Source organism: Rhagoletis zephyria, unplaced genomic scaffold (assembly GCF_001687245.7).
Source record: "Rhagoletis zephyria isolate East Lansing unplaced genomic scaffold, Rhagoletis_zephyria_1.1 Rzeph_scaffold_00395, whole genome shotgun sequence".
Taxonomy (NCBI): domain Eukaryota; kingdom Metazoa; phylum Arthropoda; class Insecta; order Diptera; family Tephritidae; genus Rhagoletis; species Rhagoletis zephyria.
In genome coordinates, this window is record NW_016157479.1 from 137,894 (window position 1) to 153,219 (window position 15,326).

The window sequence follows — 15,326 nt, forward strand, 5'->3', positions numbered from 1 at the left end:
AAAAAAAAAAAATATTCCGACGAACTGATAACCTCCTCCTTTTTTGGAAGTCGGTTAAAAATTCGATATACTCAATTGTGCAACAGGTTTATTTATTCTGACATTCACGGCACCTTTTCTAACTTGGCGATTATTCGGAATCACTCCAGCGCACCGTGGCAGCTCTTTTTTGCAATAGTATTGCCTTTACCGTTACCAATACATATTTTGAATATTAGCCAAAGTGGATCATCAATAAGATTTTTAGTAATAACTTAGCTCCAGTGCCAACTGGCGGGTGAATTTGCGAATCTACACTATCCAGAGAGTTACTCAAAAACACACAAAAAACTTCGTTAAAATCCGTCCGAGCATTTAGGAGGATTTCACTCACAAACACACCTACAGACGAATTATATATACGTTTGTACGGCGCTACGCCCTCTTTTCAAATAGCCCGTTTTTCTCCATGAGTATAAGATCGATTTCATATATCTGCACACCAAGTTCCAGTACTCTACCATGAACATTTCCATAGATATTCGGTATGAAAAATTCGGTTTTTATAGGAGGTTCCATGCCCAAACTATTCAATAATTTAAATGAATTATTGCAATATGGGAATCAATCAAAATGATTTTAAAAGGGCTTAATTTCAATACTACATTTAAAAGGTTTCCATCTGTTTAAAATCTCAAGTGAGTTGAAAAAGTACAGTGACAAGTGAGAAGTTTAAGAAAGTTTTAGTTTGAAAATATTTTGAAGATGGTTAAACAAATTTTAAACCTCCTGTTTTTGAATTGACTTTTCTTGAAATAAATTTTACCCAATGTAGCAAGCAAAAATTTTATACACACAGCGAAGCGGGTGAGGGCGATCTAGTTTCTATATAGAATTCTTATTCTTGCTTAGTGGCTTGCTTAATCACGGCATGAAAGTGAATTTTCAAAAAAAAAAAGTTAATGTTTTCTTACCGATTTACTTGTCATTTACTGCCGAAATCTCAAACGTTAATGAGTCGCTGAATATAGTCAAAGATGCTATTACCCTCTCCGCACTCACCATTTCATGAACTTATTGACCTCCTTTATTATTTAATTTAAAAAAACAATATATGTAAATGTACTAAGAACAATTCTTTAAAACAATTCGCCAAGAAATATCAAAACGTACATATATAATTAAAGCAATTAAAACACTAATTGTTGTAATTTCGCAAGATAGTCTTAACCTCAATTTCTGCCAAATTGAAATCGATACATACATACATGCGGTATAGATGCATATTAGGGTGCACCACTCGCCATGCAAAAAAAAATCGATACCGTTTTTCCATTACAAATATATAATTTATTTTATTCCGCCAAAATAATTGTGAAAAATAATAAGATTTACGTGGACTTAACTTATTTGAAACTTACATAAAAAAATCGAGTTTTTTTTTAAATAAAATTTGTTAAAAAAAAACTATTTCTGAAAAATCACTTCATACGATAGAAGAGTTTAAGCTTAAAGGTCTGCATAAAAGTGTTTAGACATTTTATCAACGGAATAAAATAATGAGATTTTTTAGGTATTCTCAAATCGGTCCAGCTCACGTAAATCTTAATATTTTTCCGAAATATTTTAGCGGAAGTCTAAGAATAAAATACATTTTATAATTCCGGTGGAAAAGCAGCAACTTTTTTTTTGTGACGCATCGTAATGCACATGTGAACGTGCTCAAATACAGCAACCGATATGCCGGCGGTTACCGCATACAGCGATGAGTGGGAGGGAGTGTGGCAGGAATTTTTACTACACAAGTTCAAGCGCACATTAAAAGTTTATTCTCATTTTCGCTAATACTTTTTCTCTGCATTTTTTCGCTACACATTTGGCTTCAACTAAATATGCATTTACATATGTATGTATGTACATAAAAGTAAAAAGTTTTTAATTAGTGAATGTTAAATTTTGTTGCCACAAACACGAATACTCGTATTAATTTTTAAAACTTTGCTGGCGATACCTCCTAAGAAATGTATGTATGTATAACAAGTAAAAATATTTTTTCGAATGAAATTGACCATAAAATGGAAATTCTTGTCAGCAATAGCGGAGGCGTGGTAGTCATCAGTCATAATTGTAGGAACGTGCTATTTTTGAATAGAGATTTATTGAATGTTCGTACAAGTATAATTGGTAATATTATGGCACATCTGAATAGTATTTATGTATATCGTTGCACTAGCGGCAGAGAAGAGAAATTTTTCAAAATTAATTAAAAATATGTATGCATGCAATTTTCTGGTTTATAACTTTCAATAGCTCGTCTAGACATCGAATGCCCCAAATTTAATCGAAAAACCCGCATTTTGTCTAAATAACCAAAATTACCCTCCACTGCCTATTCAAGTGTGAAATAAGCCTACTATATGTAGTTTGATTTATTTGTTGGCGAATTTTGTTTATTTGCTAAAAACAAAGCAGTCGATGGCTTACTACCACCCTCCACCTCTTCGCTAAGTTCCTCTTCCATACTCACCCCTACCAAAATTCACTCACCTAAGCACCCGCTAGCCGCAAAAACCCAAATGACTCGACGTGACTTATGTTCCTACATTCATCGTCATTTACAAAACATAGTATGTATTTATTTCAACCACAATTCATAATACATGAAAAAATGTGTCTTTTGCAGCGCAGCGATTTTAGTTTGCAAATTGCATGCAATGACGTGTGGTTAACAAATCATATTTTAGGGCGATAAATTGGGGGAAAAAAAATATTCGATGACAAATGAAAACCGACTAAGTATGAGTAAGTGAGTGAGCGTACAGACATACATACATATGTACATACATATGTATATGTACCGAGATATGATTAAGTAAATTTTTCTGCAGTTTTTTGGTTTAGAAATCGTACTTGAATTGCATTCACGGAAATTGTGGTTTACCATGGTCTAAGGAATTAAATTAATATTTCATAAATACATTCTTGCTTTCTGTATGACTTTTTGCGCAGCTCTTTAGTATTTTAAATTATGACGACATTTAATCGTTTAGATGCCTTTAGATATCCTCGTAGTTAGATGCATTTGTGAAAGGGTCAGATTTTATAAATTAGCTATTAGAGAGCAATTACCATAAATTCACCTCAGGTTAATTTAAAATCGCAAAATCACCGATGTTCGTAATTTAAAGTGACTTGAAAATAGAATTTCTAAAAGAGTATATATTCTCCTTTGTCGACCATATTTATCTCTTTATTACATGCTATCGAAATAAATCTATTATTCGAATCATTAAGCTTAAAAAGACATTTCAATCATATTTTATACCAATAAACCTACTTAATCTGGGACATTCTAGATATGAAAAAAATCCCACAAACGAATATATGGGGCGTTCCATGCCCAAGACGGACGGGATTCACACTTCATCTGTTCGGTTTGTTTCAAATTTTTAGGGTTGATGCATAAACATAAATTACATAAAACTATGAAATTTGATCTCGATTAATTCATTTTTAAAAACTTTACAGCACAAACACAAAAACAAAACGATTTATGTAATAGTTTTTCAAATATCTCGAGAACGCAGCGAGGAAAAAGTTTGAAAAAGTCACACATACACACCTCAAAATTCTCTATGAAAAGAAATATTTTTAAATTTTTTTTCTTGAAAATTTTTTCACATACAAATTTTTTGATAAAAAAAAATTAGTTTCTGAAAATATGCCATCTCAAAAAAAAAAATTAAAAAAAAAAGTCTCAATGGTAGCTCTGAGTATTGCACAATATTTAAGTATAGTATTATGGGGTGCACTATACAATAATTTGAGTTATGAATTTTTTTTTTACAGCGAAGTTGAGTAAAATGCATACAATACAAATTTTTTCCAGTATGCAGTCTTGTAGCCCATCAAATTTTAGTACAATAAAGTGCAAGTTTTAAGCTCCTGCCAAATTGCGTTGATTTATAATATTTTTAATGCTGACAGCTTTTTGCACTTTTTTCTTATGGAAGAAAATGCAGTTTTCAAAGAAAATTAAAAAAAAAAACAACGCCAGTTTTCCACTCGCTTAAACCTTGCACAAGACTTCATAGCAAACTAGTAAATAGCGCACCTAAAAGTATGCAGCATTAAAAGTGCGATCGAAACGCTTTTGTTTTTTAATTTCGATGGCTCTTATTTTCATAGACTTCTCAAGCGTATTTATGCCAATCTCTTGAAATGTTTCTGCAAAATGCTCTTAAGATAAAGACAGTCTGTGTCTAAAAGCTCGTCTCTTATGTTACATATGGCATGAGGGAACTCTTCCAAATGTAATCTTCTAGAACCATAATCGAGCCAATTGTATTGCATGGCGTCATTGTCTGTTGAAGTTCACTAGAAAAGCGTATATTTGAGAAGAAGTTATAACGCGTGCAAGGACCTGTCTAATACTAGCACTTAAGGTCGCATAGACATTGCAGGAAAAACCTTCGCAGTCTGCTATGCGATCGGGCTAAGGAGCAGCAATGGGTTCTGATTTAACCAAAAAACCTACAGAAACTTATCAGTACGTACCGATACTGGCTCAGTTTAGGTCATTCTCTACACACATCCTTCTAAAGGAAATAGGTCTAGTAACAAATGCATGGATGGGTCAAAGTTGGATGTTAAAGTTGCGGCCGACTCTTTTGGCAGGGATTGTACACTGCTTTCCGTTTATTGGTATCACAAAGTGCTGTCACGTAACCTTACCTAACATAGCCCATCAATATTTAAACAGATATATTTTTGAAAATTGTTTTTCGCCCAAAATAAAGTGAATCAAATATTTATACCACTACATACACAACTCTGCGTCTTTCGCTTTGAATTTGAAATTACATACGCATGAATTAGGAGTTTCCCAAATAAGACGAAAACTGTCAAACAGGCAAACAAGAAACTTAATAGACTGCAAACATATTACAAATTTTCTGGCCAGAGACTATGCCTATGGTTCTTGCCTGCCTGCTGTTGACAATATTACACTGATTGCAAACATTTGCGCAGACAAAAAATCAGACATGTGTGGCGTAACAAACATACGTAATGAATTATATTTGGGGCGGGTCAATTTGTATGGGAGAATTTTTTCGGCTATGCGCATGTAGCACGGAAGAATTCTACGTGTAATTGTAAGCAAATTTGCTGAAGAAACCAAGAGTCTAAAGCCAATTTGGAGTTTGCCAAATTACGAAAATAGGTTTCTTAGCATTTTACTGTAGTAAAGAAGTTCTTAAATTTTACATAAAACATGCTATAAGGGATTTTTTGGTACGCGGGAATCCACGTCTGCGCTTATCTTTTTCTTAAAACTTCCACCAGAGGGCGCAACAGTAAAACATATCGAATTTTCTTCGAAACCTAGTTTCGCAATTTGGCAAACTTCAAATTGATTTCAGACCCACGGTTTCTTCAGCAAATTTGCTAAGAATTCCACGTAGAAACCGCCAATGCTATATGCGCATAGTCAAAAAAAAATAAATAAAAAAATTGACCCGCCCTAATGTAGGTATCTATATCCGAGTTGAACAAAAACTGCTGAATACTTTCAAGCTTACGAGGTAAACAAATGTAGCAGAGAAAACTTTGGAAAGAAGTTGTAAACGAGCAAGTAAACTGATGACTTTGACTTCGAACTTATTTACGAACAAAAGGAGAAAACTTTCATAGAAAGTAAAAGGTAATGTGCGTGCAGTTAAGAAGATTTCTAAGTAACAAATGACACAGCACAAGAAGTAAGAAAGAATTTAAAAAATCGCACAATTTACCACCACCAACGCTCTGAGGACATGAATCATCAACAGATTTGGGAGTGAAACGAAAATCAAACTAAATTTACCGTAATGCGAAAAAATCACAATTTCAACTCACAATTCTCTTAAGATACATAGATATATATATATATATTTTTTTTCGTAAATATCATTCTACACTTACATTCTTTATTCTTATCCATCGCCGGCTGCAATGGGCTGGAATCAACAATCGCCTTCGGTGGTGATTGCCTCGGATCATAGCCATCGGAATTTGTGCCATCATCGCTGCTAATACCACCAATGCCGCTGCTGAGGAATGATGCTGTCGCTGCATTCAAGCGTTGTTCACCTGTGATAATGAAACGGACGAAAGCGGAAGGGAAAATAAGAGCAGAAAACAGAAATTTCCATTACATGTCAATCGCATCAGCATCTGCGGAAATCTGCGACTCCACGCGCACACTCTGCGTGTCTGCGTGTGTTTCTGTGTGTTCACTCACCTTCTGACATATCGTCGTATGCTTCCTGCAACAGTATAACGTCTTGAAATGTATGTCCGAAGCCCACTTTGCCACTGAGCTGTGACGCTGTCAGCAACGCGTTACACGACGTATCCGATATAATCTCAACGGTGGTTGTTGTCGACCCCGGCGACGAGAATGTTGCGAGTAATGAAGCAGAGCCACCGGAACAGCTGCTCAAGGAGTGCAGTGAAGCTGATTTTGTAATTGCCGCCGCCTTCGTTGACACTGCGGTGGAGGTAAGCGCGGTCGTCGTCGCTGCCGATGCGGCTGTTGCGGACGCTGAAACCGTGGAAGCTGACTTTTCACGCGCCTTCACCACCGACTTGACAGCCGATTTTACGGCTGCTTTTGTTCGTTCTGCGCTCTTCTTCTCCGCTGTTTCCTCTGTTTTCGTAGATTTTTGATGTGCGCCGTTAGCCGCGACGACAGTGGATTTTGCGGCTGACGTCCGTACGGATGTGGATGCTTTCGAAGATGAAGATGTCGCGCTGCCAGAAGAGGCAGACGAGGACGATGATTTCGATGAGGTCACGGACGACGATGAAGAACTGCTACTGCTACTGCTGCTGCTGTTGCTATTACTGCTGCTGCTGCTCTTATGGCTCGATATGGATTTCTTCGAAGAGGCCACAGAGCTGTTCGATGCAATCGACGAGGCGGGCGAAGCTGACGATGATGAAGAGGATAAAATCGCTGAATAACCGCTACCGTTGTGCTGCGGCGAAGTGATGCCTTTGACAATGCTGTCGCTGCTGTGTCGCTTTAAGCCGCTGCCGTGACTGTGATGTAGCAGCTGGTGATGGTAATGATGATGCAGATATGGCAGTTGTTGATGCAGATGGTTTGTGGTGTCAACGGTGATGGGTGTCGTGCAGTTGCTAGCACCACTTTTAACGATGTTGACGATAGCAGTGTTCGGATTGATTTTACCGTTGTAGTTTTTCGTGCCGTTGACACTGTTGCTGTTGCATTTGCTTGGCTCGGCAACGTCTTGCACCTTTGCTTTGGTTGGCTTTGTGTGCTCAGTTACGGCTGTGGTTGTTGCGCTTGGCGCTTTTATAGTTGCTTGTGTAGTTGTTGTTATTGTTGTGGTTGTAGTGCCGTCACTGCTGCTGGCGGACGCTTGAAACCAAGTTGGGAAGCTACGTTTGAGCGTGTCAATAAGATCCTGATCGAGCGTTAAACGCCACGATGCAGGGCCGCCGTCCACGCCGTGGTGCGTAGACTCTGTGGAAGGAAAGAAAATGGGTTGCGATTAGAACGAGCTGGATTTAAATATTTGTAAGTTAAGGGTAAGCTGCTATAAATGATGAAAATTGATTTATGATGGATAAAAAATTACATTACAAGAGTAAATTTTAAAGTAGTGACAATTACAAAAGATCTTCCCAATTGAAAAATTATGTAGTTTCCTTGAAGTATATGTATTAGTATATCTTGTATAATTTTAAAGATTTATGAAAATTTTACCTAAAAATTGCTAAAATATCCCCAAAGTTTACATAAAATCCCATGAAAAGTCCGAAAAGTATCTGACATAATCCACAAACAATCAACGAAATCCGGAAAGATTTTATCGAAAAATTTTCAAATCTACAAATTTGCCGAAGAAGCAAAAAAAACAGTCAGTGGTTAACGCTTCTGACTTTGAACATCGAATTCGCAGGTTCGATCCCTGCTGAAGTCTAGAAACAGAAGTCTGATGAGGAGATGTGGTGATCTCCGAAATAGTGCTATAACTTCTACCGCTTAGACTTTGTTGCTTTTTCAATTTTTCCTAATAAACAATCGTGGTACAAAGCTCAATAAAAATATTAAAAAAAAAACAGTCGTTAATAACTGACGAAATATCTAGAGGTTCTCAAAAATTTTCGAAAAATCCTAATAAGCCCCCAAAAATCTTGAAAGTTTAAAAAAATAAATAAATAAAAAATCACAAGGATCCCCAAAAAATTCCGAAGCTTAGAAAAATCGATAAGCCCAAACAACAACAAAACAAAACAAAATTTTGAAATATCGACGAAAAATCAAAAACTCCAAAAAATCACCAACAATTTGCCGTTTAAATATATAAAGGTTCTAAAATGATATCCCTATTATTCCCAAGTATTCACGAGGGCCCTCAGAAATCTCATAAGTCCCAAAAAACTATGAAAAAAATTCTCAGAAAATTCAAAAAATAAAATCTTAAGAAGGCCAAAAAAAAGGTTCAAAGGTACCTTTCCAGAGAAGTCCCCCGAAGCCTTGAGAAGTCTAGAAAAAAATTTTATTTTAAATTTCGAAATCCTCTTGGAATTCACAAAAAGTCAAGTTAATTGAAAACTGGTAAAATATGCAAAAAATTACCGAAAACTCTTAAAATATATCCCTTAAAGTGCCAAAAAGTCGGGTGAAGTTAAGAACAATATCGGAAAATACCCAAAATTCCAAGGCAATTCCGAAAAGTCAAAATGAAGTACCGAATTAGTCCAAAAAAACGTCCACAAAAATAGCAAAAAATGCAGGAAACTGAGACATTCTCCGAATGTCGAACTACATTTATTTAATAAGAAGTTTGCCTCCTTTATAAATCAGTTAAAAGTGCGCCTAAAAGTATATAGCATTTTATGACTGTTATTTCTTTTACGCAGGTAATTCTCAAACGAGTTATGGAATATTTGTTATTCAGCAAATAAAGCATTAAAAATAAAATTATCACACTTTTCTGCTCTCTAACGACAAAACCTCCAACAACTCTCACCAAACACGCAAATGACTACCCATTTTGCAACTCTTGGAAGCAATCAAAATTCTTGTTAGTTTATTTAAGTAAATTGTAAGTATTTGAAATGAAATATTCGCCAAGCTCTTTGTGCCAGAAAATCCCTGCGAAAATGCTGTGCTTAGCGCGTAATCTCCCCATTCAATTTCTGAATAGTTAAAACAATTTTAAGTTGCCATTGAAACACACAGAACACACAAAAAAAAAAACAATTGTGGCATGAGTAACTGGTTACAAAATTTCACAAGTTCAAAAAGCATTAAAGCTCGAAAATCACGCAAAAAAAATCGATAAACAAATAAATATTATAACGAGCGAGCATTCCATTTAACGCGTAGATAAATCGACTGTTATACATATGTATGTACGCATAAATATATGCGCACACACTCTACACATTTATAGCGGCAATCATACTTTTAGTGGCAGCAAAGCATTTTTTAATTGGAATAGTTGAAATATTTATAGTTTATAGTTGCGCGTTTGAATGAGTCAAAAATGATTGAGAAAAAATGCGAATTTGACAATGTAAACTAAATATGATGACTAAAAATTGCGAATGTTTAAAAATAAATACTACACTAGTACGTATTTAAAGTGTTTATTCTATTCTGTAATTAAACTTTAAACACCTTTTCGACGCATGATTTATTTTTTACAGTTTAAGTGAAAAGTCTAGAGGTCTAACAGTGAAGTGAAACTTTATTAAAAAAATTCAGAAATTTGCGATTCTAGTAACTTATTTTATAAGCCGTTTGAGAAGTGCATGCTTGCATCAGGCGGGCGAAAGAAATAACACAGAAAAGCATCTTTTAGGCATCTCGCAATACAATAGTAACTTGGCGTCTCCACAGGCAAAATTTATTGCCTACCAACGGTCATTTTTATTGCCGGATATAAATTTTATCGGAGGCAATATTTGTGCGTGTGAATTTTTTATCTTGATAGAAGCACCAGCGGCAAAATATTGCCTGATGAAATTATCAAGATAAAAACTGCTGGGGACACCCAGTAAGATAAAAGCGAAGAGAGTGTGCGCTTTGCCGAAGTTTAAAAGGATTTGTAGTTTGGTGAATGCGCAATGGAAGCAAATGTTTTGCTGTCAGAAAACTTTAGACATTCGAACGTATTCACTGTTTTCTGGGCAAGCGGCCTAAAATTTGGCTATGGTCTAAGGCTTAAAGCCGCTGATATGCCATCCGCTTTTCTATATAATGTGATTACAGGGGTCAGTGATAAAGCTTTGCAGAAAAAAATGCAAGGAAATTATTTTTATTTTTTCGTGTTTTGTGTTTTACAATAATTTCAGGATTAAGCATATCCAAATAAAAATTCGACTCCAAATCGAATAACGTTATGAGTCTAGCATCCTAGCATCCAGGTTCCACTGTCCACCATTGGCCAGCTCACACAAAAAGTTAGAGAATGTTTATTAATTTAATAACTTCACCGCCGCTTTTTATTCAAAGAAGCCTCCACAACATTCTACTTTCGAGAATGCCAATAAACATTTCTGGCAACAAAACAAAAAAAAAACAACAGAAAACCAAAACAATTCACGCTAAATGGAAATTCACAACAAGGCAACAGAAAAATTTTATGAGCAAACATTCCAGCAAACTCGTTGCATGCCATCTGTGTACGTACATCTTCCACTGTGCGGCAGCAGCAACAAGTTGGCTTACAGAGCCGACTGAGCAGATGCATTTTATAGCAATGGAATTCCAGTAAAACCACAGACCGCAAATTAATTTACTACTTTTACAATATAATAGCTAAGTTTTGCCAACAGCTCAGAAGAGCAAAACGGCAGCAGCCTACAAAACGCTGAGTCCAAAGCGAACAAAGAGTTTCAAGGAAAAGCTGCAGCAAAATACGAGTACATAGCTAGCTACAACTTGCAGACGGCGGTCAGTGGTCAGCGATGAGGGGTCGGCGGTCATAAATTCAAATTAAATAACTGCAACTCCTACTTTGAGGACGAAGCCAATGTGGATGCGCAACAAAGCAAAAACCCACAAAGACAACCCACTTGAAGCAGCACGCACGTCTACTCACTGGCACTTCATTTGTATTTTTACCAATGCTGATTGCACAGGTAGACGTGGCAGTGGCATGTCACTTAATTGGCCAGTGCAACCACTCATCCACCATACTTACAAAAGTACCAAAATAGCGCTGTCAATTGAAAAATTGAGAATGCTTGCTTGGCTATACATACATATAAACACATTTCCAATTGCACGTACATACATACATCAAGTCATCAGAAGTTACCCACAGAGCTATGCAGCCAGCAGGCCCAGATGCCGAAAGCATGAATGAAATTGGAAGAAAATGTTAAAAATAAATAAACGCTCGTATCATGTGGCGAAGGGGTGGGGGGGGGGGCGGAGGGCAGCAAATCAAAATATTTTCTTTTTTTTTACATACATTCGAATTCGAAATTAATTGAGATGAGCAACGGCCACTTCAAAGCGAGCTGATGTGGTGAACTGTGCTTCGGCTGCGATATCGAATCTGTAGATGATTTATGTGTGTTTGATAAAATAATAAGCAAATTTTTTGTGAAAAAAGTACAGAGGTATGAATATGCAGCATGGCACAGGTGGCCAATTAAGAAAATATACCAAGTAGTTCGATAGAAGGGAAGTGAGCAAGCGCATGTGACGAAAAGCAGCTGACCGTTCCCACGACAGTCGGGTCTACGTAACCGGAACGACCCAGATTTATATCTGGCCAAGGACCGTCACTCCAGCAACACTCCCCAAAAAGTCTTTGGGGAATTTGTATGCTGCTACAACAACAACAACAACAACAAAAGCAGCTGACAATAATGACGGCGATGATGACGTAGATGGTTAGAGAGAGAGAGAGTGTATGCTAAAAATGTACAAATTGAAGAGGAACTACCCTGCAAAAAATGCGACTAATCCGGGATGACTCCGGGAGCAATCGCAAAGGAACATGCGACTAATACCACATTTGATCTCTTTATATGGAATGAACTGTTCGCTTTTGTTCGAGCATGTGCTATGAAGAGACTAATTGTTCACCTTTATACCCGAACGGGTATAAAAAGCGACTATTCACTTTTAAAAAATAAAAATAAAAATTTGCGCGGATACTCTCTCTGTGTGCCAACGCCGCACATGAAATTTCATTGACTAAGTGCGTACATATCATTAAATCGTTAATAGTACCCGTGAGAGATGAGTTGGGGACTAATTGATCTCCAATTATACCCATAAGGGATGAGTCGAGACTAATTAACCTCCATTAGTACCCGAATGAGACTAGTTGGGACTAATTAATACCCAATTGTACCCGATTGAGAGTAATCCCGGAATACTCTCTTTAGAGATTAGTCGCACAATTTTTTGCAGGGTAGTTCTTGTAGCATAACTGATACATGTAAAGCTAACTCTGCAGCTAATCAAAAGAAAAATTTATTTGATATTTCGAATATTTCAAAGTAAATCTGTGACATTTTATTAAAACAACCTAAAGTCACTTAAGGTTCGATTGAAATTAAAAACGATAAGTTTCCCCTGAAAAATTTTATATTTTTTAGGCTTCTATTAAAAAGGCATCTTAAGCTACAGTTAATAATAATAACTTGTAAACCCGCATGGCGTTAAATTTTTTATTTTTTAATTTGATTTAATTTCGAGTAAGTTATTTTTGGTACTTTTTTATTTATTTAATTTTCACTTAATTTTAAGATGTCATTATTTTAAAAATAAAATTTTTTTTTATTTAATATAATTTTTAGGAACTTTTTTTATTTATTTTTCTTATTTTAATAAATTAGTTTTCTTTTTCTAGTTTGATTTTCTTTTAATTTTTAGATTTGATTGTTAAAAAAAGAAAAATAGTTTTTCAATTTCATTTAATTGTTAGAATCTTATTTTTTATTTGTTCTTGTATTAATTTAATTTGTTTTTCTCCACCTAAATTATTTTTTTCTTTTATATTTCATTGTCTTTAAAAGAAAATTTTCTTTATTTCATTAAATTTTTTGGATCTTATTTTATTTTTATTTTTGCCTTTTTTAATTTAAATTTTCGTTTAGCTTTTAAATTTTGTTTTAAGAATAAAATATATTCTTTTTTTTGTTTTAATTTTTAAGTACTATTTTCTCTTTTCTATTTTTCTTCTACTTCGAATTTAATTTTTATATGTTATTGTTTTAAAAAGAAAAAATATTTTTTTTTTATTTAGATTATTTTTTAAAAATATTTTTATTTTTTTTTTATTTTATTTTCATTTTATTTATTTTTTTCCTTTTTTAATTTTTGGTAGTGCGCACTTCTAAGCACTACACCACAGCGGCCACTACACTTATGGTTAGTTAATTGTTAAAATAATGTTTGGGAACCCAACCAAATATTTCTTTAAATGGAAAATTACTTATATCGAGTCACGTTGTTTTAATGAAATGGCAGAGAAATATTTACGTAAACTTTTTAGTAAATTTTTACATAAATTTTTCATCAATAGCTCTACGTTTACTAATCAAATAAGCGAACAATTAACTATTCATTCGGTCAGCGCTCAGTACTTAGTACAACGTTTCTGCTTAAATCGTTATAAATTTTTCAATAAAGATAGCACAGTTTTTTGTTGCTATTACTATTGCGGCTAGCCTCCGCATCAGCTATGCATGCATGTTGTTGTTAGTAGCAACGACCAAGCTTAATTAAATTGGCAATGTCACGGTAAAAGGAAAAAACCTCAAATTGGCCCGAAAATAATTAATGGAAAATTTCTAATCTTAAATAAATTCACAATTTATTGACACTCGATAGTTACCATAAAAGTAGTGATAATTCAATAGAAGCAACAATAAAAATAATAAATTCCAATAACAAACGAATTTTTGAGGTTAAAACGGTAAGCGGCGGCATTGAAAATTGTTAGCATTTACAGTATGTAAAAAAAAAAATAAAAATCACGTGTGTAAGGATTCATGTAACATCAATAAAAGAAAATCAAATTAAGTCTAGACCGACCTCCGTTCTGTGCTTCCCACTAAGAAATAAGGACTTGTCTTGTACGTGGACGGCAGGGCGAGGATCAAGCTCTAGATTTAGATCTCAGCAAAACCTCCCTTAAGCCGGCTGTCTTGAGTTTCACTACAAGGCAAAACTCTGTCGACTAGCAAAAGGGCAGCACCGTCAAAAAAAAAACAAAAAAATCTAAAAAATTTTCTTTGTTGCCATTTTTTTTACTTGGTTTTAAATAAACCAAAGTAAAACTGTAAATACTAAGGATTAAAAGAGTGCGCTATTCAAATGACGGGCAGTGTATTTATGTACACGCACATGTTCATTATATGTAGAATCGGCTGGACTTCAGGCTCCGAGCGCACGTTTATGACTTTAGCGTAAAACCTCCTCAGCTTCACACCTCCTCCGCCCGCCTAACCTCGCTTTAACTCTACTCCCCCGTTCTACATAGCGTATGAGCAACCTTTTTTTTTTTTGATTTCACAGCTCACAACCCTTTCAAAGCGTTTTTTTTTTTTTTATTGATTTGTTGGCACAATTTTTGTGAAATTCATCAAATTGCGAGACACGCCAGCAACAATAACATCAAACTTTTCCGTCAGAGAAAAACAATACGCACATACATACAAACCAATATACATACCTGCATGCAGCGGCAACAATGTTGCTGACGAACAAAAACAACAACAACACTGGCACACTCTTGCTAGCTAGCTGGTGGCACCATGGCCAACCTTGAACGGTTTTGTTGTCGATTTTTATTTAGCCGCTGGCACCTTTGCTCGTCCACTTTTTGCCTTTATTTACCAAGTATTTTTAAATATAGTGCAGTTTTTTTTTAAGTAAATATTTTTGTAAGTTATTTGCTTTTTTTCGTTTGTTTTTTTTTTTATTTATTTACTTTTTGTGTGCTGCGTAGCCACCATTTTCACAACATTGAGTGACCCAACACCATTCAGTCAAATAAGTGGAGTGCAGCACACTTCGCACGCACACAGAGGCAGGCAGCTATACGAGTACGTATGTATGTATGTCTGTCTGTGTGTCTGTTGATGTCCACTAACCCCGCCACTCAACTCAACTCAACGCAACGCAATGCAACAAATATTGACCGCTGCCAACTAACCCACTTTTCGACAGCAACGCGCCCAAGCCAATTCAGACTGTTTGGGTCGGTCAGTTGACGTTGTGGCTTGCACAGCTCAGCGATGCAAAGTGTTCCAAAGTAGATACAGCTGTATGAGTGTGTGTGTGTGTGTGCGCCTGCAAC

At 35.5% G+C, this 15,326-nt stretch overlaps 1 protein-coding gene across 1 annotated transcript in view; it reads right to left on the minus strand.

Moving 5' to 3' along the window:
- Mrtf (Myocardin-related transcription factor) overlaps positions 1 to 7,510 on the minus strand; it is a gene marked incomplete at its 5' end in the record, with an annotated part of 26,596 nt that extends 19,086 nt beyond the window's left edge. Inside the window, 2 exons of the mRNA XM_017611332.1 lie at positions 5,941 to 6,108; positions 6,260 to 7,510. Coding sequence (XP_017466821.1) covers positions 5,941 to 6,108; positions 6,260 to 7,510 — 1,419 coding nt within the window. The remainder of the gene's footprint in view (positions 1 to 5,940; positions 6,109 to 6,259) is intronic.
- Positions 7,511 to 15,326: the final 7,816 nt, after the last annotated feature.